Here is a 27,999-nt window from a genome sequence, read left to right as displayed (position 1 = left end):
CGTGCCCAACCAACCGGAAGCGCGCATTGATTTCTCAATGGCGAGTGCAGGCTGCTTTAAAGAAGAAGAAGGAGGGCAACCAGGAAAAAGACAAACCCACTAATCTCTTATTAAATCATTAACAAACCACCAGCGGGATTATTTACACGGTTTTCACGCTCACTCCTGAAACTGAGGATTATTCTTTCTGGATATGGGATCTACCTTCCAGGTCCCCACCTGCTGGGCACCATGATGGTGGTGAGTATCTTCTAATCACTCAAACAACGATTAACAACCGTCTTCACATCTTTTCTTTATAAGAACAAGAAGAACACATCCCCTATGTTTATATTTATTGTCATTTTTCCATGTTTGATTGAATGCACCTCCGCTAATTATGCTCGTGATGTATCCTGCCTCATTTATTCCTCGACATTTTGTTTTAATCACGCAGAGACTATAGTCCCCTCTCCCTTTAATGAAACTAATATATTAATTTAACACCATTTACAGCTATGATGCACATTTTCCTCCATTTCCAAACAGATTAAATGAACAAAAATGTCGTGTTGATCTTAAATATCATCACCTCCACTCTCCTCCACCCTCTATTAGCAACAGGCCCTTTTTATTTTCGTGTTCTCTTCATGTGTGAAGCAGAAATCAGAGGTTTAATGAGGATATGACAGGAGGAGGAGGAGGAGAAGGAGGAGGAGAAGGAGGAGGTGTTCTTGTGTTTTTGGTGATCCAGATGCTGCCTGTATAGATTTAGCACATCTGGCACACCGGGCACGCCCAGACTCATTGAGAACCATCCAGAGGTTTACAGGTGGTTTTAAACCCCTGGTCCTCCTCTGCACTTTGAGTTTGTACACATTTCACTTCATGCAGAAGATGATTTAAGCTCCTGGAGCCACAGTTAGAGGACCCCTCGGTTGGAGCTCCACGGACCCCAGGCTGGAGCTGCGTCGCTCCCCCGGCTCGTGTGCGTGTTTGCGCGGATCGCCTCTCTCTGGTCTCGCCCCTGGGAGTCCTGCCGCCGGTGGAGGAGGAGGTGGTTGTGTGGGGAAACAAGCTCTTGTTGTCGGTCGGAGAAATGCGACAAGTGTCGGTGTGTGGGCTCCTGGAGGTAAACGCGGAGACGTGATCAACATGGCGACAGCTTCTGCTCTATTTTGAATCCGCCGACAATTAAGGTATCGTCTGATTTCTGATTAGCCTTTAATGTCCTGGGCTCGTATCTGTGTCTGTTACATTAATATCATGAGATATATTGTCTTAAATATCTGCCACCTTCAGTATATCACAGGTAGGAGATGGTAGAAGAGCGGTGAGACCAGAACAATCGATAATTATCGATGAATCTCACATTGTTATTCCTTTGAAGATTAAAGACAGATTTTTGGAAAGTGGAAGTTGTGGTTTCAAACTCCTTATGTCTAGACACAAGACATTTAATTAAAAGTATCCAGTATATAAATGCATATGGAACCTTTGTTTGATGAAAATGATATTGTGATAATGAAAGATATCGGTTTGCAGCCCAGCCCTATACTTAAAGTTCAATTAAAGACACACACATAAGCATGAATATCACAGATTAAACCGTTGTAATTGCAGATAAACGCATCCAACGTGTCTCATCGGGGAGATTTTCCATTTGTTGTCTCAGGCAAACGTTGTTGTCCGGGCTGAGCTTTAAGCACCATGGACAGCTACGGCCTTTTGACACCACGTCAGCTGACATTTCAGTCATTCAGAGGAAATCTGAGCAGCTGAGGTAACACACGCAGCAAATGCCCGGCCGGCCTCCACACAGAGATGTTGTATTGTCGTTGGGTCTTTTCAAATGGTCTGTGGCTCCATTTGTTTGTTTTCTGAAGCAGCTGCCCTCTTAAGCTTCAGTATCAGTGAAACATCTGCCCACGGAAACAAGAGAGCTTGTGTTTCCTTGCTTCAGGGCTCTGTAAACGAGGCATGGCCGGCTGCGGTGATGGGGATATATCGGGGACACGATATGGACCTAAAGGGCAAGTCTGTCAAGTCTGCCTCGTGAGAATAATCACATGATTGTAGCAACATTAAAATAGTTTGTGGTTGCTTTGATTGTTCCTCCTGAAATGAGGCTTCACTCGTCTGAATTACACAGAGTGGGTATTGTTCTGTGTTTTTATTGTGAAATTCTGTGGTATAACTTCCCCCCAGGCAGTATTTGTTTCCTGAGCTGCTGTGGAGGGAATTACCTGTGTTAACTTTTGGACATTGTGGGGATCCTAATGGTTAGTGTGGACAGGGCAAACCGTCAGAATAAAAACTATCAGGGCTTCTTAAAGGTCTAAAAAGTCGTAGTTTTAGGCTACGTGTCATTTTAGAGGTGGAATATCAGACATCCAAAGAGGTTGAGTAGTTTCTCAGTAGTAGTAGGTTGGAAATTTAGAATTCAGATGGAATGGGACTTTGTTTTCTTGCAATATTATGATTTTCGCCTCATTAAATTCCAAAGTTATTCTTGTAATCTCAGATTTTCTTCCTTCAAAGCGTCTCTGATAATCATATTATATCAGGAGGGACAAGAAAAAATGCCACCCTGTCATTTACTGCTGGACCGCTGGCCCAGTGAAATTGCTAACAAGATTTAGAGCGTGACATAAGCCTTGCATCAAGGTTTCACGTCCATCATTCACGAGGCTGAGTGGTCGCTCTCTTTTGTGACCGTTAGAAAACAGAAGATTAGCCTCGGCTCTCCAGAGGCTTTAGATTTCTTAGCAATAGTGTGAAAACACTTGAAAACCACAGATAACGCTTGAAGTGTCAACATCCTGTTTAAATGCTGCACAAACACCATAGGCTTATTCATGTGAATCACATGAGCGTAGAAATGTCACGTTATATGTGACCATGCTGATGGCGCTGAGGTGGGTGTGGATGTTCCACATACGGGGGTCGATCAGGCTTTCACAACCCCCCCAACCACCACCCAGCAGCGCTCGCCAGACGAGCTGTCAGGCCACACGTCACAACACGGGTCCCGGGGCAGTCTTCAGGACACGAGCAGATGTGTTTTATGAAACGCCCCTATGGGAGAAGCTGCAATTAATTCACATGTTATGGCCTGTGAATAACCTCGAGACGCATTTAGTGGCTGCTGTGGCTTTGGAGTGAGTCTTTACATGTGTAATGATGGATGCTGCGTTTGGCTGTTTATCAGACGTATCTGATTTCCAAGCATGCTCTCTCAGTGTTGCCATTTTTAGGACTAAAGCTTCACCACAGTGTTTAAATGTTCAGATGTCACAGTGGAATTTTTACATCCAACACTGCATGAAAAACCAGATTTTCAGCCTTGTGAACGTCACAAATAACCTTTACACACTGTGTTACTGATACTTAAACTGCAAGGTCTCGAGTTCTGTCAAGATATAACACACGTTTTGAGCCGTTAAGCTTTTTACTGGTAGTTGGTAACTTAAATTAAGTTAGAAGTAGTAGCATGCCAATCTGTGCACGGTTTAATACTCTAGTTGAAACGCTTTGTAGATCACACAGAGATTCCCTTGAGTTGCTTGCTACTCGTACACAGGTTTTAATTTCAATACAACTTTATTACAACTGTCCTCTTGCTTTACCCTATAGCTTTCAAACTGAAAATAAAAATAGGTTGTTGTTATGGAGGCGGCCTCTGCTTCTCCCAAAAAGAAAAAAGAAAAACCTGCTGACTAAAGGAGACACCATGCACTTTTGAGATTATTCTGCCAGAGGGAGGTTCCTGTTTTCTGGGCCAGGGTCCCAGGAGGAGCAGGGCTCACCTGTGGGAGCTGCAGGGACAGGGAGGCGCCGAGGACGTGCTGATAATGACTCACCAGGGTTTTGGGGGAAGATCTTGTTTTTGTGCCTTCCTGCTATTCCCTGTGAGAACGGAGATGGGCTTCTGGGTGGATAGAGAAGATGTCGGGGGTGAATCTGATATTGCTGCTGTGTAATGCTTCGACTAAAATCTATGAAAACAGTTAATTTATCCACTAATTAATCGTGCCATTACAGGAAAGTACTGCCTGGAACTCTCTAAAAACCACTTTCTCCATGGAGCGATAAAGAGATTAAGACCGAGGAGTAAATGGGGGTAAATTGGTGAGATAATGTTCTCTTCAGAGTGTTTTTCTCTCGTGTTGTCCACGTCAGTTGTTGCTGGGTATTTCTGTGTCCCTGTGAATCAGCTGAAGGCGTGTCCTCAATGTCAGACCCCATATTTACTGTTTCCAAAGCGTCCGTCCTACCTGTGACCTCACTGCTTTCATTCCGCCCAGAGGTCAGCGTGAGACACATTTTCATTTCTTATTTTCTTGTTTCTGATCCATCCCAAAGTAAAAGGAAGGCACATCATTATGTCAGCTTTGTGATTTGTCCACATGATGAATTCTAGTTATGAAACAGATTTCAGAGAGGCCAGCTGGAAACGTCACACCATTGTGTTATACACTTAGGCTCTCAAATTGGTATTAGTCACTCCGTCAACCATTTGCATGTGAAATGTGTCGTCTTTTATGTGCTTCTCTCCTCCCCGGCCTCTCCAACGCAGCTCTGGTCCTCCTCAATGTCCGTCTGTGTGTGTGATAAGACTCCTGTACCTGCAGATTCCACTGATTATCTGGTCCAAATGTAAAGGCAGCTGCTTTCAGACATGCACTTTGTGTTGTAATCACTGTAATTTATGTGGGCAGTTTCATGCTCACAGCTTGATCCAGGAAGATGAGTTGACCCCCAAAGGTGAACGTGCCGACTATTTCCAGAAGCCCTCTGACCCCTTCCCTTCTCGCTGCAGCTCCCTGCCCCAGCTGAGCCCCTCGCTGCCCTCTGAAGAAGCAGGATGACAAGATGGCACAGCTGCTTGTACCGCCCGGACCTGACAGCTTCCTCCCCTTCGTCCCCGAGTCGCTGGCCGCCATCGAGAGGCGCATCGCCGAGGAGGAGGCCCGGAGACCACGGGCGGAGCGCCGCAGCGACAGCGATGATGAAAATGGGCCGAAGCCCAATAGTGACCTGGAGGCGGGGAAATCTCTCCCCTTCATCTATGGGGACACCCCCTCCCACCTGGTGTCCACCCCTCTGGAGGACCTGGATACCTTCTACAGCAATCAGAAGGTCAGAGCTGTTATAGGAACCATTTGTCCTCCTTTACAGGGTGAAACAATACCTGGAAGATCTGTCCTTGACTCAGCTGGCCCCAAAGCATCATAACATGTGCTTTTTTGGCCTTAAATGCTTGAAGTTAATTGCCCAATTATCTCAGAACCACATGAGCAGATGTAGGAACGTCCTCCCACGCTGAGGAAAAATAACATCCTGTCTCTCCTGTGAGCGCAGATCAGTTTTTAATAGAGGCTACAGGAAGCTGTCGCTCATTTTGGCACATTCAAGAGAATTGTAATGTTGGTCACTATTATTCATATGTTTAATGGGTTTAATGGTTCCATTTAGGGTTTTGCACTCACAGAACTTTATAATTTGAGAATGACATCAGGTTCTTTCAGCCTTGTTTTCTTAAAGTTTTCTTCTTGGTTATTGTATTGAAGCAAGTTGCCTCTTTGTTTAGACGCTGTACAGACTTTAATTCATTCTCTCTTGTCTCTCTTCCAGACCTTCATAGTATTGAATCGGGGGAAGGCAATCTTCCGTTTCAACGCCACTCCTGCCTTGTACATCTTAAGCCCCTTCAACCCCCTAAGGAGGATAGCTATTAGAGTTTTAGTACACTCATATCCTTTCTGCTATGGTTTCAGCTTGATTCGGATTAAAGGGTTTATCAAACAAAGGAGGGATTTAAATGAGTTGATGTTAACGACTAAATGTCACTTATAGACTTTGTGTATAGACTTTGTACATAGACATACATCAGGCTTTTATCTTTCTTGTGATAGTTTTCTTTGTCAAAAATGTTCCATTGTGTTCCTTAACTGTTTATCACTTTGTTCAGCATCTTGATCATGTTCACTATCCTGACCAACTGTGCTTTCATGACCCTCAGTAATCCCCCAGAATGGGCCAAGAATGTAGAGTGAGTCCAGCTTTTAATTGTCTCTTATTAGTAATGAATATATCTATTGATTTATATGAATATGATAATGAAATCCCCCACACATAACAAAGATGATGCAAATGTCTCAGGATGACAAACAAGGTGCCATACATGTCAAGTTAAACAGAAAACGATGACAAAAACTTTGATTTCCACAGTCTGACCTGTACAACACCAAAATACTTCAATATCTCACAGGGACAATTTGCCTTTTCAAGCTGTACATGAGTCTCCTGTGTCCTGTTCACTGCAGCATTTTCAGGAGATAATATAATCACCAGAAAGCTTGTGAAGAACATGGTTGACTAATACGATTTGAGGAGGAAGGGATACATGCAATTTAAAAATGCAGCAGTGTCACCATCAACCAACGTGGTTACTCTCTGCCTGTGTTTTCATCTCCAGATACACATTCACAGGGATTTACACCTTCGAGTCCCTTATAAAAATCCTGGCCAGGGGCTTCTGTCTGGGGAAGTTCACTTTCCTGCGGGACCCGTGGAACTGGCTGGATTTCAGTGTTATCCTCATGGCGTAAGTATTATGACAAGCACGGTTAGGATCAGCTTAACATGATCTGGCGTAGATTAGCAGGCCAAATGCTTTTAATGCTAATCAGCCCAGCAGCCGATGAATTCCTGCTGAGTGTGAGAAGAAGAGTGGAGAAATGATAATCTGTAGCTTATTGGTTTTGGAGTCGGGAACGGCAGCTCTGCTCCATAATGGATGTGAGCCCCCAAAGCATGTTGGCCCAGATTTGTGTCATGCCTCAGTGACTTCAGCTACTTGTCCTGAAACCAAATAAAACTTCAGCGTGAGATTACAAAGGGAAAGTGATCATAGTATGTTTAGATATAATATATATATATTTCATTCTGATTGAATTTTAATGTAATTGGTAATGATTTTATAGTTTTTCCAATCTCTATTCAAGTGTGTGGTCAGTTTGAGAGGCTGATTTCACATTCCACTCAAACAGACCCTGCTCTTGAGTAAAGATTAGAAGAAAACCCCATAAGAGGTGGTTTTGCTCCTCAGATGTTTGTGTTTGTGCACGTGTTACTGGCTTCCTGCCTGTGCAATGCTGTGAAGTAACTGTGCATTTGATCCTGCAGGTATATAACAGAGTTTGTAAACCTAGGCAATGTTTCCGCTCTGCGCACATTCAGAGTATTGCGAGCTTTGAAAACTATCTCAGTAATACCAGGTAAGGCTGCCTGCGCCTGCCGCCGGCACTCCTGCCTTTGTCCTCTGTGCGTGACCGTTTGCCGTCCCTTCCTCTCCCTCCTCTCCCTCCTCTCCCTCCTCCCCCTTCCCGTGACCCTCCCCTTGTCTCGTCACACCATGTGTGTGGGTGCCTGGTTTGTGTGTGTGTGTGTGTGTGTGTGTGTGTGTGCGTGTCTCCCACACCCCTTTTTTCCAAAATGCCCCATCTCCCCAACTCCTGCTCCTCCTCCTCCTCCCTTCCCTTACAGATATGTCACAGAGTTTGTGGACCTGGGCAATGTCTCAGCACTGCGAACCTTCAGGGTTCTGCGAGCCCTGAAAACTATATCAGTCATCCCAGGTGAGCGAGCCATCGCGGCGCCCCACAGGGTTTAATATAATGCTAACGGCTAACTGGCGTTCTGCAAACATCCGAGCACACCCCCCCGTCCCCTGCCCCCGTCTCAGCTCATCTCACTGTAGCTTAGCCTGATGACGCCCGTCGCCGTCCCTCCATGCTGCCTTCTTCCCAAGGCCAGTAAAAGCTGGAATCTGGCTCCAATCTGCACAGATTGACAGGATTCAAAGCTTTTCCACACATCCTTCAAGGCAAAATTCGTTTTGGTTGAAATCTATTCTTGCCTTGGGAGCCGTGCGAGTAGATTTTGTGCACCATTTGTTTTTCCTTTTTGCATGAGACATTGCAAAAGCCGATTTTCTGGTGGCAAGTACTTGTGTGTGTAGGGTTCCTCCTCTCTGTGTTTTCCTGTGCATGTCTTGTTCGATGTTGTGCGTTCCTTTTTGGAGAAGTTGTGATTTGGTCAGTGGTGGCTGGGATGTGGTATTCTGAACACTCACACTACTCACATCACAAACTAACACAGAGGTCACATGCAAACCATCCATCCTCTAATTCCACCTCATGTTTGAGATTTCATTTACATTAAGTTTAAACATGTTGGGCTCGATTTGTGTCGCAGTGCAAAGCCCGGTGCAAGCAGTGCTCGTCTTTGCTACTTTGGTAATTACTGTGTTTTTGGAGAAGATTTAAAAGCAGCATTCTGCTAAAGACCAGCTCATTATTGTTGAGAAGAGAGATGCAAATAGATAAAATCATTGTGCAGGAATAAAAATAGTTTGACATTTAAAGTAACTCTCTCGTAACTGAAAGAAACTGGAGCCAGCAGTCAAGTCGAGTTTATTTATAAAGCACAACAACCACAGTTCACCACAGTGCTGCACAACAAGAGGAGACACAATGTGATTTGCAAGAAAGGGTAAAATAAAAAATGCTCAGCTTAGCACAACAGAAATGCTGTGTCCCAATTCAGGGGCTGAACCAAAATGAGATGATCTGGTCGTTAGTTACTTTAAGCTGCTGCACCCTGCTGTTTTTATATTTTGTCTGCAAGAAAGCAAATATGTGTATTTCCCAAAATGTTAAACTATTCCTCTATAATACAAACTAAATACTTAAATGAGCAGCTGCTTCATGCAAATGTACTCACAGAAAACATAAAAGACATAAAAACACATCAGAGTGGTTCTCCTCTTTCCTCCCACTCTGAAATATTATCATCAGACTATTTCCCCCCCATGCATCACCACAGCTGCTGGAGAAAGATAAAGAGAATTACTGCAACTTCTAATCAGTAAAGTCCCCCCCCCCCTTCAGTTTGTATTGCACTTCACTCACTGCTTGACCTTGTGAAGCGACTGCTGTGCGCTGCTCTTTGCGACTGCACTTAGAGCTCAGGTGAACACTTTCACTCCTGTTATAACCACAAGACGGATTTACAGAATATTATACTTGTGGAAAAAACAAACAAACAGAAACACATTTTTTATTTACCATCATTTCCACTGAGACCAATACTGGCAGTGCCCACAGCACCATAACTCGTGGTTTATCCATTATTAGCATTGATCTGCCTGGTTCCTGTATGACCACAAACATACATGAGCCTCCGCTGCAGATCCTAATGGCTGCTTGCTGCTCTCACCTCTGCTGATTCTCTCTACCAGCTCGTAACAAACAGGCAGTAATCATTCTGCGATGTCCCCTTCCCGTCCCCTCACCCTGTCCCACCTCCAGGCCTGAAGACCATTGTGGGCGCACTGATCCAGTCGGTAAAGAAGCTGTCGGACGTGATGATCCTCACGGTGTTCTGTCTCAGCGTCTTCGCCCTCATCGGCCTGCAGCTCTTCATGGGCAACCTGAGGCAGAAGTGTGTGCGTTATCCGTTTACCAGCAACGCCACCAACAGCAGCAACGTAACCAGCGACGACGACGACATGTTTTTCAACAACTCCCTGATGGACATCAACACTACGTTTGTGCAGAACGCCACAGAGAACCCCTTCAACTGGACGGAGTACATCAGCGATCCGGGTAAGTGACGCGGCGTGAAAGTGTTACATGTCTGCCAGGCGCACACAGAGGTTAACTAGGGTCAAGTTAGCTTCCTCCCCAGACAGCCTGAGTCAGATGCTGGCTACTGGATATGCAGAGATGGGTCAGTCGTGTTGGTGGTGGTTGTGTAGCGGAGGTCGGCCGTGATAGGGAGTGACAGCGATGGCTGGGAGCAGGGACTGGTGGGAGAATGCGGCAAATAATCGCCTCAACAATAAAAGCCTCTAGTTTCACCCCCTCACTATCCTTCATCACTCTCCGATAGCCCATCTGTGTGGCAGCAGCAGCCTAAAGTGCTAGAGGAGGGTGAGTCACTGACGGTCAGCGGGACATAGAGGAGACAGGCACCAGCTACATGACAAGCTGATGCCAGAGTGAGAGAGGAAGAGCGGGGAGGGAGTGAGAGGCTGATTAGAATCACACAGATGTTTTTAAAGTCTGGCGTCGCACCCGTTTCAGGGATGTAAAGTCATGTGCTTATGTCTCACACAAAAAAGCATTAGTGCCACTTAAAGGGGTGAAAATATGAGATTTTGAGAATAGAGTAATAATATTCCATTTCTTCATATCCACTGCTTGGCTCCTGTGTCTCTGACGTCCCACTGTCTCCTCTCTTCTCCAGATAATTACTATTACCTCCCTGGACGCAGGGATGCTCTGCTCTGTGGGAACGGCAGCGGTGCTGGGTAAGGCTCGACATGTTTTATTTATATGACCAATTAGACGCACCACAAAGCTGAGCATACACAATTAGTGTCTACGCTTTCCACCGCACTAAAACCAACTGGTTAACTGTGGCTGCGTTTCATGGGTTTTGGCGATGTTGAAACTTTTCCTTTATTCCTGTGCTGCTAATGGAAGATTTGCATCATTGCTGCATGAGACTAATAAAATACCAGCTGATATTACCACAAGCCTCAGGGTTTGGAATTTTTAAATTTCTGTGTAAAAGTTGCACACGTGGCGCCTCCTAATGCAAAGTGTTGTCCTGACAGGCTCTGCCCAGAGGGTTTCACGTGTATGAAAGCGGGTCGTAATCCAGATTACGGCTACACCAGCTTCGACACCTTCAGCTGGGCCTTCCTCTCTCTGTTCCGACTCATGACCCAGGACTTCTGGGAAAACCTCTACCAGCAGGTTGGGTCGGATTCGTGTGATTGATGTCTGTATCTTAATAGAATATTTCCCAATCACTCTTCTCTTTGTTCCTCTCTGGACCGTCAGACTTTGCGTGCTGCGGGGAAACCCTACATGATCTTCTTCGTGCTGGTGATCTTCCTGGGCTCCTTCTACCTGGTCAACCTGATCCTTGCCGTGGTGGCCATGGCGTACGACGAGCAGAACCAGGCGACCATCGAGGAGGCGCAGCAGAAGGAGGAGGAGTTCCAGGCCATGCTGGAGCAACTGAAGAGACAGCAGGAGGAGGCACAGGCAGGAAATTTCATCTTCTCTCTCCTCATAATTCATTTAGAATCGTGTCCGTGTCATCAGAGTGATTATCTCACTTGAGAAAAGGTTTAAGGTTCAAGAAGAGACAGAGATTTCATAACAGAGACGAGTGGATGGGAGAATCTGCCTCCATGTACCTGGGGACACTGTTGATTCTTTGGCTTAGAGTCTTGATCCAGCTGCTGTAAACAGTGTTGCCCCAGACAACTGAAGGACCCCCCCCCCCGTCTTTGATGACTGCGGCTCCCTTGGGGGTCAGGCGTCCTTGGTCGACCTTCAGAAAGTCAATCACAGCCAATCAGTGATGTTGAGGCCAGGACAACGAAGCCAGATCTATTCCTGCTGCACGTATATCACATGGCTGAATGCAACAGGTTCCGTGTCAGAGACTGAATCTGGAAAATATAGGAAATGGGAAATTTAGATTTGTAAATGTGAAACGAGTACAAGAGGTAGATACAGCAGAGGTTCCCGACTAGATCCACTTGATGAAAGTGGTGAATAAATGGTTTCATACAGTTGTTAGTAGGATAAACAGATAAAGAAATTAACCAAAGCAATGAAAGGTCGGCTTGTTTTTATCTTATCTGTTGAAAGCTTGTCTTCTCTATCGCTGCTCCGTTCTTCAGGGGCTGTTCTTCCAGGCTCAACACATTCATGTTGTTGTTGTTGTTGTTGTTGTTGTTGTTGTTGTTGTTGGCAGCAGAGGCAGACGTGGGCAGAGATAAAACCTTTGTTTGAGGGAATTTAGAGTTTCAAACCTTGTAACCATAAAACAAATCTTTATTCTTTAAAACACCAGATTTTACCGACTCATATCCCCCGGTCCAGCTTTCAAAAAGCACCTAATGAAGATGACACTTCATCATGCATCATCTTCTTCTGCGATACTTGATTGGATTGGCTCATAAATTCATTTATTGTGTTGTTTCACTTCTCATCACATGAATATAAATGATATAAATGCAAGAATCCAGAAATCAGGCGTCCATTTTTAGAAGGCGTCTGAGGCTCATTCGGCCGCTGCTCTCAGCTGCCAGCCTCTCTCCTCCGCTCCATTCCGAGAGAGCCTTTGAGACAGGCGCCGGGGTCGCCATGACAACTGTGCTTTTGCTCCCATTGGCTGGCAGGTTGCCGCAGCAGCAGCCACAGAGAGCGGCGAGTACAGCGGGAGAGGGGGCCCCACCGCCGAGTCCTCCTCGGGGACGTCTAAGCTGAGCTCCAAGAGTGCCAAGGAGCGACGCAACAGGCGGAAGAAGAGGAAGCAGAGGGAGGAGGAGGAGGAGAGGGGAGTGCGCAAGTTCCACAAGTCAGAGTCCGAGGACAGCATCAAGCGCTCCAGCTTCCGCTTCTCTGTGGATGCCAACCGCCTCTCTTATGAGAAGAGATGCTCCTCGCCCAACCAGGTAGAAGCTTCCCCTGATCACAAATCAACCAATTAGGCTGATTGTAGTTTGTTTACACGGGTACGCCACATCATAATGTAATAAAAGAACTTTAACTTTATTTTCTGTTACAGTATCTAAGAGTCTAAGATTCCATTTTACTCTTTGGTTTTTGTTCAGATTATACACACAAACAAGATCTAATGTTTTAATTAGTGAAGATTTAACTCATACAGATGTATCCTTTTATTTCTTTCACTACTTATAATCTCTTAACCTCTTTGATTCTGCTCCGTTTAATTTAGTCTCAGCTGTTTTTAATATCCCTGTACAGCTGCTTGAATCTACCTCTGTGTGAAATGTTTATGACCTAAAATCTCTATTCCTCTAACTTTTAAAAAAGTTTAGGAAACTGCAAGTTTGGTTGGTTTTTATCCCTCATTCCTCTTTTTTTACTTTCCAGGACGTCCCAACACTAAAAGTCTTCCTCCAGTATTTCAGGGTTTCACCTCCCCCCATCCTCTAACTCCATTTTCTCTTTATTGTCTCTCTTTCTCTCTCAGTCTCTCCTCAGTATCCGAGGGTCCCTGCTGTCTCCTCGGAGGAACAGCCGCGCCAGCCTCTTCAGCTTTCGCGGCCGGGCGCGCGACATGGGCTCCGAGAACGACTTCGCCGACGACGAGCACAGCACCTTCGAGGAGAGCGACAGTCGCCGCGGCTCCCTGTTCCTGCCGCGCCGCCTCGAGCGCCGCTGCAGCGCCGTCAGCCAGACGAGCCTCGGGGCGCCTCGGGTCATGCTGCCCGCCAACGGGAAGATGCACTGCGCCGTCGACTGCAACGGCGTGGTGTCGCTGGTCGGTGGAACGTCTGTAACAACCTCCCCTGTAGGTCTCCTGCTGCCTGAGGTGACTTCATTGTTTCATGCTTTATTTTCCCATTGACCTCCTTCAAGTTTATCTCCTAAAGTTCCTTTCTTGCTTTGCTGCCTCTCTCGCCAATCTATGGTTTTCAATTTTTCAATTTACTTTACTTTTTTGACATTTTCATCCTCACTCTCTAAATCCATTGAGCTCTACGGCACAGATGAATGTAAATCTTTCTCTTTGTGTTTAATTTTTTATTTCCAGGGAACAACGACAGACACCGAGTTGAAGAAACGCCGATCAGGATTTCACCAGCCGTCCATGGATTATCTGGATGAACCAGTGGGTCGGCAGAGAGCCATGAGTGTGGCCAGTATCCTCACCAACACCATGGAAGGTTTGGATCAGACTGCATATTTTTTAACCTTATGCCATAGAGTTTGAAATCTGAAGAGAATAGGGAGGTGGACACAAATAAATTCATTCATCTCTCTTTTGCAGAGCTTGAAGAGTCGAGACAGAAGTGCCCCCCCTGCTGGTATCGATTTGCCAACACCTGTCTGATCTGGGATTGTTATCCGGAGTGGCTGAAAATCAAGGAGGTGGTCAACATGGTGGTCATGGACCCCTTCGTGGATCTGGCCATCACCATCTGCATCGTGCTCAACACCCTGTTCATGGCCATGGAGCATTACCCCATGACGAAGGAATTCAACACCGTGCTCTTGGTTGGAAACCTGGCAAGTGTTGTCCGACTGGATTAAATCAGAAATACACTTGAAATACATCTCATGACACAGATTCAAACTTCAACTCTTCCCCCATCAGGTGTTCACCGGTATCTTCACAGCGGAGATGTGTTTCAAGATCATCGCCCTGGATCCCTACTACTACTTCCAGGAGGGCTGGAACATCTTTGACGGCATCATCGTTAGTCTGAGTCTGATGGAGCTCGGCCTGGCCAACGTGGAAGGCCTGTCTGTGCTCCGCTCCTTCAGACTGGTGAGAGCACGTAATGTCATTTATCTTATGAAGAGATCACATGAACCTGTGCTTCTAAGGTCAGGCTGATTACTGTCGTGTTCTTAATGAGGGGATGAGAGCTTCTGTGCAATATGACTCCACCGAGAGTTGCTGAGGCCTCTGGGGCTCGGTTTGTTTTTCTCCGCTCACCTGATGTGTGCTGCAGTACAGCGGGGCCACGGTTAAGGATCTTTTATAATAGAAATATGTACTTACAAGGTGATTTAAGTTAAATTTATACGAATAAAAATGTCCATCAGCTTTCAGACAGTGGTTTCAATCATCTAACTTTTGTCAAAAAAGAAAATAATCATATTTCTAAAAATGTCAAACTAATAATTTTTTACAATTAATATAAATATATGTCCATTCCATATTTAAAAAGCCCTGTGTTTAGGAGTTATACATATAATTACTTTTAATCGTTTGTCTGTTCATTAAAACTAGTTAATATTGACAGTTATCGTGGTTATTCCTCTATGAAATGCTGACCTTTCCTTTGTTCAAACAGCTGAGGGTCTTCAAACTGGCCAAGTCGTGGCCCACCTTGAACATGCTGATTAAGATCATCGGTAACTCGGTGGGCGCTCTGGGGAACCTGACGCTGGTGCTCGCCATCATCGTCTTCATCTTCGCCGTGGTGGGCATGCAGCTGTTTGGCAAGAGCTACAAGGAGTTTGTGTGCAACATCTCCGACGACTGTCAGCTGCCGCGCTGGCACATGCACGACTTCTTCCACTCCTTCCTCATCGTGTTCCGGGTGCTGTGTGGAGAGTGGATCGAGACCATGTGGGACTGCATGGAGGTGGCAGGGCAGTCCATGTGCCTGATAGTCTTCATGATGGTCATGGTCATTGGAAACCTTGTGGTACGTTGTGCTGTGTATTAAGGCCATATTCTCTCCAGAAGGCACAGCTAGAGGAAGGTGAGGAGATGTTGATGATATGAATTTCTTCCCAGGTCCTAAACCTGTTCCTGGCTCTCCTCCTGAGCTCATTCAGCGCTGACAACCTGGCAGCCACTGACGACGACAGCGAGATGAACAACCTGCAGATCGCCGTGGGCCGCATCCAGCGGGGCATCGCGTTCATCAAATCTGCGGTGCGGCAGTTCCTCCAGAGCCACTGCTTCGGCGGGGGCAGCAAGGGATCCGGTCTGACCGAGGAGAGCAAACCCCTGGACGAACTGCACAGCAACGGCAAAGGCAACTGTATCTCTAATCACACCACACTGGAGATCACCAAAGAGCCCAGTAGGGTGTACATGACAGAGGGCAACGGGCGGCCAGGAGGGGGGCTGGTGGTCGGGGTCAGGGACACGGTGGTGAAGTACCCCATCGAGGAATGTGACTACATGTCATTTATTCACAACCCCAGCCTCACGGTCACTGTGCCCATCGCTGTGGGCGAGTCAGACTTTGAGAACCTGAACACGGAAGATTTCAGCAGCGACTCGTCGGACGTGGAGGGCAGCAAGGAGGTAAGATGAATGAATGATCGACTGTCAGGTTGAGGGACATCTCTAGAGTCGTGCAGCTTTCGTGTGTGTGATTAGTTCCTTTATATGTGTATAAGTATATAAATAATATAAGTTAATATATTAAATTTCAACTTCCAATTCGCCTCAGCATTAATATAGCTTGTTCTTATCATCGACTGTCATTTTGTGCTTCTCTTATCGGTTCTAGCACCGTTTAGGTCTTAAGATCAATTATCAATTTAACAGCAGTATCGTAAAAGAACCCAACGCTACTTCCAACTACAGTCAGCTGATGGATATATTGAGGGAATCTGCTGGAATTGAGGAATAACGACTTACTTGCTTTTGACCTGTGTATCAGCTTCACTTTCTAGATGTGCTCATTAGAGTGTGTGTGTCAGTGTGTTTCTGTGTTTGTGTACAGTGTTAACACAGTTGACTCACCAACACAAACACCTGCTATAGAGACTAATTTAATGAAGCAGCAAACCTAGAATTTAAAGATCTATGTCTGCTGCACAACAGAAATCAGAAATCAAACCTTCTACCGTTTGAACACAATCAATACTTTTGGTGATGTATTGCCTCAGAGCAGATGCCAGGTGTTGTGTTCCGTGTTGCCAGGCTGACGGAGCATCGGGACGCTGCTCCCCGGTGATGTCAACCTGCCACTGTGGGTGTGGTGCCAATTCTCCGCGGTTCAAAACAACTCCGGAGACTAATCTTAGCCGTGGCACCACATGTTCCATATATGGATCGGCAGTGACTCCCTGACTTGACGCCCTGTAGCAAGGGGCTGGTGAATTCTAGATATATATAGATGGATGGATTTATGCTGTTTTTGTGCCTGTTGTGAGAGATGAGTGTCACATGTCACGATAAAGTGTGCGTCTTCTCAGGAAAATGCATTCAGGGAAATGATGTCTGTGGCCACTGTGCCTTGTGGGCTGACTGGTGCGTGTGACTTACTGTGTCTAACCCCCCGTTTGTTATTGCAGCCGTGTCACAGACGCTCTCAAGGTTTTCAGTGAGAGGAGACTTGTAAGACCACTTTATTGTACCATAGCACTAACCATGAGGACTGCCTCTGCCATCTACAGACAAACTACATATGTTTTCTCATACCTTCAATGGATTGCCCATTTTTTCCGTTCTTTGCCTGGTCTGCCCTCCGTCCCCCAACCCCACCCTCTTTGCTTTATTACCCCACCCCACCCCTCTCCCGTATAGCAGCTCCTCAATGCTGTAAGTCTCCTTCCCCCCCTCTTCATGATTTATCTCCAAACATCAGGCTGTATTGCAGTTACAAACCATTAGGAATGAGCAACACCACCTTTTTTTTCCCATTGATATTCAAACTCATCTGAACTCATGATGTTTGCTTTTGATTTCATTGCTTGGTTTTCACTTGGTTTTTGGGACTTGATTGGCATCCGACACTCCGAGCGTGAGAATGAAGGAAGAGAGGCGGTGGAGGGAGAGGAGGAGACGAGGAGAAAAAAAACAAATTGAGAGAGATGGAATGGAGGAATGAATTTTGCTGTATAGTCGGACAAAATTCATTTGTCCGGTTCATTGCCCATAAACACACACATGAAATACTTGTTTTCTGGGATATTCACATTTTCGTGGAAGATTCTTTACTGAATTCGTTCCAAGGAGATTGAAACACAAATGAATCGGTGCAGATTTTTGCAGAGTTGCAAAACATATAACACATGGCAGTTGTCTCAAATATAGAATTGGAAATTATAAAAATGCAAAAAAAACAACACAGAATTATATTTGGCTTATTTCCTGTGCTTTGTGTTATTCCTTTTTTGTTTCACTGCAACTATCTTGACACTTGTAGAACTATAGCCATTAAAATCTGACATTTCCTATAGTGATGAAAACACGGTAGGTAAAGAGTATAAATAATCAGCCATGTGCAGAAGAGGTAAGATGGGTCTGCAGGAGAAAACGAGCGGGAAGGGAAACGCCTTTCCAGAAAACGATGCACTCGTGAGCAGCATGCTTCCATCATTCCCATGCTGTATTAGCTGGGTCCCACAGCAATCAGGGCTGCTGCACTGTCTAGGATGACATGTTCCTATCCTCCACACACCAGGCAGATCAGACACGAGGCCACGCGGCACCATGTTTACCCAAATAGAAACACAAGACACCAAAAAGCCTCACACACTATGCAGATGATGTTGTAATGTACATTACTGCGAGATAACTTCAGGGGTTCAGAGGAGAGAGAGAGAGACGATAAACTTTACAACAGCAGCAACACCTGCACATCACTTAGTCCTGAATGTTTTCTGGGTCTGTCATGGGAACAAAAGACAAATGCCAGACCACATGCTGTCTTATAAACAGTGCACAGTACTGGTTTTTGCTGGTAAGCTAATGTGGTTATCCGTCTACTTCAACATAAACAGAAGAAGCTTGTACACTGCTTTCAAGGAATGGAAATAACGTGTTTTCATGTCACTGAGGAAAAGGTGTAGCACTCATTCTGTGGGCGGGACTCTAGCTTTGAGGGGCGGGGACACTGTTTTTCCACCATTTTGGAAATGGGACAAACTCCAGACAAATTGATAGGGGATAATTTTTTTCAGTGCACATGAAAATACTTGAGCACATGTTCTGCTTGGTTCTATTTCAGGCTTGGATTGATAATGCACCAGAATACTGCATGCACTCTTCCTCAGAATGAGGTCACATCAAATGTACCTACAGTGCATTTCCACGAGTTAACCCCCAGGTCATGTGTTCCCACATAATCTGATTTGAGCCAACAGATAAAACTGATAACAAAGCCTGTAGGTACATTTGATCGATGCTGCATGATGATGATGATGATGATGATGCAGTGACTTTAAAGAGCCCAACGCTGTGAGCTATCACAGTGTCAGGTTTCCAGTTGTGGCACTGGAGTGAATCACAACCAACTCAGAAGGTTGGCTCCTATAACCTCTGATCCTCTGTGATTCCAGACTCGGCAGTTTAACCTCTCATCTTCTTCCCGGCCCGTGCAGAAGCTCGACACAGAGCCCAAGCGTCTGAGCTCATCGGAGGGGAGCACGGTTGATATCCGGCCCCCGGGAGACGGGGTTGACTCGGTGGAGCTGGAGCCAGAGGAGTCTATGGAACCGGAGGCCTGCTTCACAGAGGGTGAGGGGGACGCGAGGGGGACGGGCAGAGAGGATGATGGGTAGACGGGGAAAAGTGGGCCAGCGCGAGAGAGGTGGGAGAGGAAACGCTTCAGCAGCACATTTCAAGACGTGGAGTAAATCGCATTAACTGCTTGTGCTCAGCCCCCGTGTGCTGAATGACAGTGAATACTAATGCTCAGCAGGACAGAAAGAGAAGTAGACTGTGGGATTCTCTTGGTTTGAAATGTAACCTGACATTTTATCCGACACAGCTCCAGCACAATTCTGGATGTGCAAACACTTCTTCAGTCATTCATGAAACGTTAAATAAACGCATCTTTTTGTGGCTTGGTGATAAGATACTGGAGGTGGAGCATTCACCTTCTGTTGGGAATGTCACAAATAGGATTAGTATTTAGTTGTTGTGCTTATATTGCATTCACTTTGTTTCATATTATTACGAGAAGATAGAATAAAAACCTGATTTTAAAAAACAAATGCTAAAAAGAAAAAAGAAAACACATCTTTTAAAGATATAAACTCTGTTTTAATGACACCTGACTGCAGAAGGAACCTGGACACTCCTTTTATCACCCATCTCCTTTGCCCGCAGGCTGTGTGAGCAAGTTCCAGTGCTGCCAGATCAACGAGGATAACGACCATTATAAGAACTGGTGGAATCTGAGGAAGACCTGCTTCATCATAGTGGAGCACAACTGGTTTGAGTCCTTCATCATATTTATGATCCTGCTCAGCAGTGGGGCGCTGGTGAGCAAACGTTGATGTGTATTTACAGTTGACTGCTTGTGCTTATGTTGATGTCGATTCATGTTGATGTCCCAGAATTCCCTTCTTCACACCTTGTTGCTTCTTCCCCTCTGCACAGGCTTTCGAGGACGTTTACATCGAGCAGCGGAGGACCATCAAGACGATGCTGGAGTACTCGGACAAGGTCTTTACTTATGTCTTCATCCTGGAAATGCTGCTGAAGTGGGTGGCATACGGCTTCGTCAAGTACTTCACCAACGCCTGGTGCTGGCTCGACTTCCTCATCGTAGACGTATGTATATTGTCGGATGGATTCATGCTGTGGAAATCTTCTTCACAGTCGTTGTACATGTGCTGTGATTCATTTTTTAATGCTCCATGATGTCTGTAATGCTGCTCAGACGAATCATTCATGGAAAATACAGCCTCTTATAAGGCCAGCACTTTGCAGAGGAACCTTTTTTTCACATCTCACCTTTCACCCTGCTCGTCTCTGTCATTATCTCCTCTCAGGTGTCCCTGGTGAGCCTCGTAGCCAACGCTATGGGCTACTCGGAGCTTACCGCTATCAAATCTCTGAGGACGCTACGAGCCCTCCGGCCCCTGAGGGCCCTGTCTCGGTTTGAGGGCATGAGGGTAAGAGCACAAGGATTAACAGCGACTTTTAATTAGTGTTATTCTACAAACAAGCTAATTAGCAGTAGATTAGTAGTTAGTTAGTAGTCTTATTAAGAAGGCTAGTATTTGTCTTAATCATGGAAGTTCATGTGTGGAAAGCTCTGCAGTATAATTTATATTTGCACGTGTAGAATGCAGGTGAACGTGTGACACGTCGGACAGAAATGTTGTTTATAAAGCTCTTAAGACTGCACGCCTGTCTGACTCCTGTAAAGTTATCTCTTCCTTACGATTCCGCTCTTTACTTCTCTCTATCTGCATGACTGTCTTCACATCGTGTCACTGGATTACTGTACACTGCTGTTTTCTGACGTTCTTTTCTGATGTTGCTCGTGTGGTGCCTTTGACCTGTAATGTTTTTCTTTGTTGTGTGTCTTTTTTCATTTGCAGTCAAACAAAATGTTGTGACTTCATCCCGCCTCTCTAAGGTTTTTTTCCGTTTTTTTGCTTTCTTACCTATCAAATGTAAACTCTCACCTCTCCACTCTCTTCTTTCCAACTGTCATGTTGTCAAATTCTCTCTGTAGACGTGCATGGTGGTAAGAGCTTCACGTGTGCACACGTAACATATTAAACACAGCTCTGAATAATATATGAACACTTTGAATTTGTAAGTCAGTGTTGGCTCTATAGCTCTGAAGGCATCAATCAAATCCAGCAGTTAAGTGATTAGATGATTGTCATGGCCACTTATCCAAAATCAGACATGGACAGGAGAGCGCTGAGTTTGTGTGCTTCGACCTCTCCAGGTCGTGGTGAACGCGCTGCTGGGCGCCATCCCCTCCATCATGAACGTGCTGCTGGTCTGCCTCATCTTCTGGCTCATCTTCAGCATCATGGGCGTCAACCTGTTCGCGGGGAAGTACTACTACTGCGTCAACACCACCTCGGACGAGGTCTTCCCCATCCACATCGTCAACAACAAGACGGACTGCCTGAACCTGATCAACGACAGCGGCCGCTGGAAGAACGTCAAAATCAACTTTGACAACGTGGGGGCCGGGTACCTGGCTCTGCTGCAAGTGGTGAGCTTCAGCAAAAGTTGGCAGCACTAACCCATAATTTACACCCTGAGCTTAGGATTAAGATATTTTATTACATTCTAGCCTCAAACCTCAAGAACGCCCTGAGAGAATTTCTTCAAAATTTATGCAATCCCCTTTTTGCCCAAACAACTTCTCTATATGTTAATCAAGCAGCTTTAACTTTTCCTCATCTCCTCCTAGGCAACGTTTAAGGGTTGGATGGACATCATGTACGCAGCCGTGGACTCTCGAGACGTAAGAGACTTTTATGTCCGACTGAACGAGCAGATGCACAATCAGCTGAGTTATACATATTTAATGTATCTGTCTTTTTACAGTTGGAAGATCAGCCCAAATATGAAGTGAACCTGTACATGTACCTCTACTTTGTCATATTCATCATCTTCGGCTCCTTCTTCACCCTCAACCTGTTCATTGGTGTCATCATCGACAACTTCAACCAGCAGAAGAAAAAGATGAGTTGCATTGAGTAACTTTCTCTTAAAATCTCAGTCCCACAACATCAGATACTTACAGTAATTGGTATGCTACTACTTTTATATCCAGATATTTTAAACTTCCTGCAGAAATTATTTTTTAATATACTAGAACGTGTTGCCTGGCCCTAACTGTAGCCCTGGCTTTAATAGATGCTGTGATATTTCAAATTGAACATGAAATCTCAGGCAAAGTCTGGAAGAAGAAGCACAGATTTATCCAAGGCAGAGCCCCAGCTCTGTTCAAGAAAGAACTGAGCTGCAGAATAATCATTATCTGGAGCACTTTGAGGACCCTCACCCCTGCCGAGGATTACTGAGGCTGCGTGACTCGCTGAGAAACACCCTGCCTGCGCGCGCAGCGCACACACACACACACACACACACATCTAGTGTCACAGAGAACGCAGTTTGGAAATCTGCCCTCCATTCAACCGAGTGCTAACGAGCAGGATTGGCAACGCCCAAGAGTAGGGAGCAGAGGGGGAGGAGGTGGAGAGGGTGAGAGGTGGTGGGGAGGGGGTTCTGTGCCGCCGCCGGGGACGACTTGACTGACTGACTGAGGGACTGAGACACCACATCAGTTGGTGTGCTTCAGCAGCCCCACAGCCACGGCGTCACACAGATGGTTGTTCAGTGGTGACACCAGTCTTCCCTCCAGACATGCATCTTGCACTCAGAGTGTGATACTGAGCAGGGGAAGTCATGTCTTTGATTAATGAGAGCACAGCGACTGTGCCGGCTCAAAGAAAAACATTATTACTGACGTTATTCTGCTCAAACGTGATGCAGAAAGTCTCATCTGGATATATAAGGGGGATTAAATACATTTCACCTGCAGCAAGATTTATTGCCATGTAGGATTTTGAGCAAGAACAAAATGTACCAGGACACAGATCCTGCAAACTTACTTAATTTCATTTAACACATAATCAAGACGCTGCATCACATGTAACTTTGCTTTGTCGTTCACGGTTTTAACCAAGTTCTTCTGTTCCCCCTTTACTTTGGAGGTCAGGACATTTTCATGACTGAAGAACAGAAGAAATACTACAACGCCATGAAGAAGCTGGGCTCCAAGAAACCACAGAAACCGATACCTCGACCGACAGTAAGACCCGACACACTCAGATTTCATGCTCCGCTCTGCTGTCACTTCTTGGACCACATGTGAAATCTCCTCCTCTTCCCTCAGAACGCTTTCCAAGGCTGCGTGTTCGACTGCATCACAAAGCAGGCGTTCGACATCGTCATCATGATCCTCATCTGCCTCAACATGGTGACCATGATGGTGGAGACCGACGACCAGACGAAGGAGATGGACGACATCCTCTACCTGATCAACATGGTCTTCATCGTGCTCTTCACTGGGGAGAGCGTGCTCAAGATGATCTCCCTGCGTCACTATTACTTCACGATTGGCTGGAACATATTTGACTTTGTGGTGGTGATCCTGTCCATCGTGGGTGAGGACATATTGTAAGGCGTCTTTGCTTTCCAGTGGAATTGCAGTGACATTTTGTGCTGAATGTGTTTGTTTTCTTTTTGCTTCTACAGGAATGTTTTTATCCGAAGTTATCGAGAAATACTTTGTGTCCCCAACGCTGTTCCGAGTGATCCGTCTGGCCAGGATAGGCCGCATCCTCCGTCTCATCAAAGGCGCCAAGGGCATCCGGACGCTCCTCTTCGCCCTCATGATGTCGCTCCCTGCCCTCTTCAACATCGGCCTCCTCCTCTTCCTCGTCATGTTCATCTACGCCATCTTCGGGATGTCCAACTTCGCCTATGTCAAGCGTGAATCAGGAATCGATGACATGTTCAATTTCGAGACCTTCGGGAACAGTATGATCTGTTTGTTTCAGATCACCACCTCAGCCGGGTGGGACAGCCTCCTGGCGCCCATACTGAACAAACGGGAGCCCGACTGCGACAGCCGGATGGAGCACCCGGGCAACAATTACAAAGGCAACTGCGGCAACCCGTCGGTGGGCATCTTCTTCTTCGTCAGCTACATAATTATCTGCTTTCTCATTGTGGTCAACATGTACATCGCCGTCATCCTGGAGAACTTCAGCGTGGCCACGGAGGAGAGTGCCGAGCCGCTGAGCGAGGACGACTTTGAGATGTTCTACGAGGTGTGGGAGCGCTTCGATCCAGGCGCCACTCAGTTCATGGAGTACAGCAAGCTTTCTGACTTTGCAGACGCTCTAGACCCGCCGCTGCGCATGCCCAAGCCCAACATGATCCATCTCATCTCCATGGATCTGCCGATGGTGAGTGGCGAGCGAATCCACTGTCTTGACATCCTGTTCGCCTTCACCAAGCGCGTGCTGGGCGAAGGCGGCGAGATGGACGTGTTGCGCGGGCAGATGGAGGAGCGCTTCATGGCCTCCAACCCCTCTAAGGTGTCTTACGAGCCCATCACCACCACCCTGCGCCGCAAACAAGAGGACATGTCGGCTGTCATTATCCAGAGAGCCTTCCGCCGCTACATGATCTGTCTGGCCATGAAGAAGGCATCCACCCTCTACAAGGAGAAGCTGAAGGAGGGCATCCGCGACCCCGACAAGGACGTGATGGTCATCAGCAAGTTCACCGAGAACTCCACCTCGGACAAAACGGACATGACGCCGTCCACGGCCTCCCCGCCCTCCTACAACAGCGTGACGAAATCGGACAAGGACAAATACGAGAAGGAGAACAGGGAGAAGGAAAACAAAGGAAAAGACTCGAAAGAACGAAAGAAATAGACTTTTTTTTTTTTTTTAAAGGAACAAAACATTCAAATCAGAGACATGAGAGAAATTTGTTTACAGCTTCTGAGGGCGGGTAGATAGACCTACGCTTGTGTGTGGATTGTGGAGGAATGCTCCGCCAGGGAGGCCTAAGAATCTGAGTGTGGTTTGATGGGTCTGCTCAGAGCGGAGATGTGGAAACGAATGATCCAGCAGACACTGCCAGAGTCGAGTGGAACATGATAGAGCCTCTCTGCAAATCGCTTGTGATTTTCCTATTGGTTGTTGTTACTATCTGACACACTTGAGTGTACTGTTAAGTTGTCTGTAGCTAGTGCTGCTGCTACTAATATAAATCCAGTGTCTTGAATTTAACAATAGCTGTATCACTTAACGAGTACTCTGCATTTTCTTGTTTGTTTTCTTTTGGTTTTAAGATTTTCCTTTTTTATGAGAAAGAATGTTTTCTACTTTTTTGTGTCTTTATCGTGAGAATGTGTCCACTGCTTTCACTGTTGTAAAATCACCAAGGGCAGAACAAGTCGATGCTGGAAACTACGACAGCCATGTGAAGCTGGTACGATGCAGGGTCAGGACCACGTCAACGCTAGATCAAGTGCAATGGACAGATACACACACACACACACCAGTGATTGTTCAAATCTGTATTGTGCTTCTGTCTGAACGGCCATCTCCCCCATTTCAATAGGATACACAAGTCTCTAGATTCAGAGAAGCTGAATGTATGCAAGCAGAAGGAATGAGATACATGTTTGACATTCAGGGAAACGTGCCTGGTTTCGTTATTGTGAGAGTGAGATGAGAAGATTTCATCAATTTAGCCGCTGGCGTCCGGAAAGGCTCATTTATACTCAACGCAAGATTCTGACTCTTTTCATAGATAAAGGCTGCAAAACTGAGCTTTAACACTGGACTCACGTGTGTGAGATGCGTTAACACCCGACGGTGGTCGTCCCCGACACTTGGCACTGACGCCATCGTCATAGCAGCAACAATCACAGTTGGCTTTTGTGTTTTTACGTAAATATATTGTCAAGTAGAATTGGTAATATGAAAGTAAAGGAGAAAGAGGATCTTCGGCTGATACCTCAACCCCCAGTAAACCTTGACATTTGAGTTTTTTACTGAACTAAGCAGAAGCGACATGATCATTTCTGGGCATTAAAAGCATTTTTCAGCTTTGCAGTGAACCAGTTATTTTCTTCTTCAGCTTTAGCTAAGATACAAACACGAGAACAGCATCAATCTCCTCATCCAACTCTTGACGACAAATCCGTACATTTCCCTAAAATGTCGGAGTGATTTCCTGGAGGTGACGCGCACATGTGATCGTTTCATCCGCTGTCGTATTGCAGTGTCTCTTCTAACAGACTCCTTGTCTCCCACCACCCCCCTCTCCTCCGTCCCACCTCCTCCAGAGCTCTTGTAAAGAAATGATCTCAAGTAATAAAATATACTAAAAAAGGAACAACGTCAATCTCTCTAACTGCTCGAATGAAGGTTATAATGTCACAACTTGTTTGTTTGACGTTCATGTTGTTTTTGTACTGTAAATAATATCCGGGCCAACAGTATATGTAAGAGCCCTTTTTATCCCCCACTGCTATGTAACACCACATGTAAGTGTGTGTGGGAGAGAAAGTTTGCACGTGTCTGTGTTTGTATGTGAGTGTTGTTTATGTTCTGCTGCAGTTGCGAAACTTCAAACTTCAGTCATTACGTGATGAAGGCAGCCTTGGACAGGAAGTCACGTCATCAGACGGTTGCTCAACCGGGTACAGCCCTGCCCGCCAGCCTCAGCCCGCCAGCCTCAGCCCCCAGCCTCTGTCCCTGCACCAGGTCTTTGTAGCGTTCAGATTCTCTCTCAAATGCCTCCTCGCACCCCTCGGCACAGTCAGCTCCACTTGGATGATCTTCTTTCCTTCAGTATAGAACAGGACTGCATTTAGACAACATCTGGAAACTGGAGCCATCTTTTGCTCTTGAGTTGATGTTTCCCGGTTCTCTCCTGCTCCAGAATGTCAGCGAGCACAGTCTGTACTTTGTCGTGGCTCCACAAGTATCTGCCCTGGGTCGGAGCAATCATGGTGCCCATTTGCCCACAGAGCTTGCACATCGGGCCGCTTCTTCTGCCCCAAATGTGCAGGTTCACAGGGGTGTGAAGGGGGTCGTAGACGGCCCTTAGCTAGAAGGAGATCCAGAAAGGCTCTAGGCCCATAGGTCAGCTCTTGTTGACTTCCTCTTGGGGAGGTCACCCCTTGTCCAGGCTCCCTGGGATCCTCGCTCCACTGCTCTTGACTTAGGCCACAGTTCTCCTCTCCTTTGGGTTGGCTTTCCCCCATCGTTCCCAGTCCTTGCCTTTCGATGATGTCCTTGAGTTTGAGGTTTCCTTCTGTTTGGGCCAATATCATATTATAGAGATTGTTTTTACTGTAGATATGAGTCCATTTGATTTACGTTTTTCCTCCAGGTGTTTTTCTTTTTTTTTCTGCACTGTAACACACATGTTTGGTCCCATATCTGTAGATACAAACCATGAAGCAATCAGTAGCCAGCTCTCATTGCGCTTGTAGTGTTTTTAGTGAACTGCATGCAAGTGACTACTGTCTGCTCATGTGGTCATATCATTTTAAAGCCAAAAGAATAAAGGACATATTTTTTGTAAATGCTTGTTTATTGGAACTTTGGTCAATTGAACAGGATCATGTGGTTCAAGTAAATGTTACTTAACTATGTAATTTGCTAAATGTGATGAGTGATATATATATTTTTTCTTTTGTTTTAACCAAAGATGTGGCAAGAAAAGACAAATCTAGATTTCCAAAATAAAAGTAATTTTGGGAAGTGTACTTTGCATGCAGGATGCTTTCATTCTGAAGGAGAGAGCTCGTGATGCTTAGAGGTAAGAGGCTCAGCAGACTGAATGTTTTGAATCGTAGACTGTAAATAAAGATGCACTTCCTCCCACTATCCAGAAAAGAAGCCACGATAGCCATGTTGTGTCAGTGACGTCATTTGGAGCCAGAGTCTGTTCAGGAGGGGTGGAGCCACGGGAGCGAGGTCCCGCCGATGTAAGTCGTAAGTCAGTCTCAGCTGATGCACCTTTACAAATTATTCGACAATGTTCAGAAGAAAAGATCCTGAAATCTGTGCATGAAGAGATAAAGTGGCTGGAGCAATGAAAAAATAACATAGTTTGCTTTAATAACTTGGGAGTGTTATCTCCAGTTTTGATGTTAAGTTCTGATAAAGATAT

General features: G+C 45.8%; 1 protein-coding gene across 4 annotated transcripts; it reads left to right on the top strand.

Moving 5' to 3' along the window:
• The first annotated feature begins 13 nt into the window (after positions 1 to 13).
• On the top strand, positions 14 to 27,409 carry scn1lab (sodium channel, voltage-gated, type I like, alpha b). 4 transcript variants are annotated; one of them, XM_035149846.2, is made up of 27 exons: positions 14 to 240; positions 4,802 to 5,121; positions 5,617 to 5,735; positions 5,945 to 6,034; positions 6,461 to 6,589; positions 7,531 to 7,622; positions 9,357 to 9,653; positions 10,297 to 10,360; positions 10,670 to 10,811; positions 10,899 to 11,105; positions 12,254 to 12,529; positions 13,072 to 13,413; positions 13,636 to 13,768; positions 13,873 to 14,111; positions 14,200 to 14,373; positions 14,906 to 15,262; positions 15,355 to 15,873; positions 18,903 to 19,038; positions 19,633 to 19,787; positions 19,906 to 20,079; positions 20,301 to 20,423; positions 21,215 to 21,490; positions 21,692 to 21,745; positions 21,829 to 21,966; positions 22,994 to 23,098; positions 23,183 to 23,453; positions 23,545 to 27,409. In XM_035149846.2, the coding sequence occupies exons 2-27, from the start codon at positions 4,855 to 4,857 to the stop codon at positions 24,735 to 24,737; spliced, it is 6,072 nt and encodes a 2,023-aa protein (XP_035005737.1). In that variant the 5' UTR covers positions 14 to 240; positions 4,802 to 4,854; the 3' UTR covers positions 24,738 to 27,409. The 4 variants fall into 4 exon arrangements, with proteins under 4 accessions (XP_035005737.1, XP_035005736.1, XP_035005738.1 ...); XM_035149845.2 differs by having other exon boundaries at positions 18,861 to 19,038; XM_035149847.2 differs by lacking the exon at positions 7,531 to 7,622 and adding an exon at positions 7,171 to 7,262.
• The last annotated feature ends 590 nt before the right edge of the window (positions 27,410 to 27,999 follow it).

The sequence above is a fragment of the Hippoglossus stenolepis genome, chromosome 24 (genome assembly GCF_022539355.2).
Source record: "Hippoglossus stenolepis isolate QCI-W04-F060 chromosome 24, HSTE1.2, whole genome shotgun sequence".
Classification (NCBI taxonomy): Eukaryota; Metazoa; Chordata; class Actinopteri; order Pleuronectiformes; family Pleuronectidae; genus Hippoglossus; species Hippoglossus stenolepis.
This window is presented reverse-complemented; position numbering and strand designations above follow the sequence as displayed.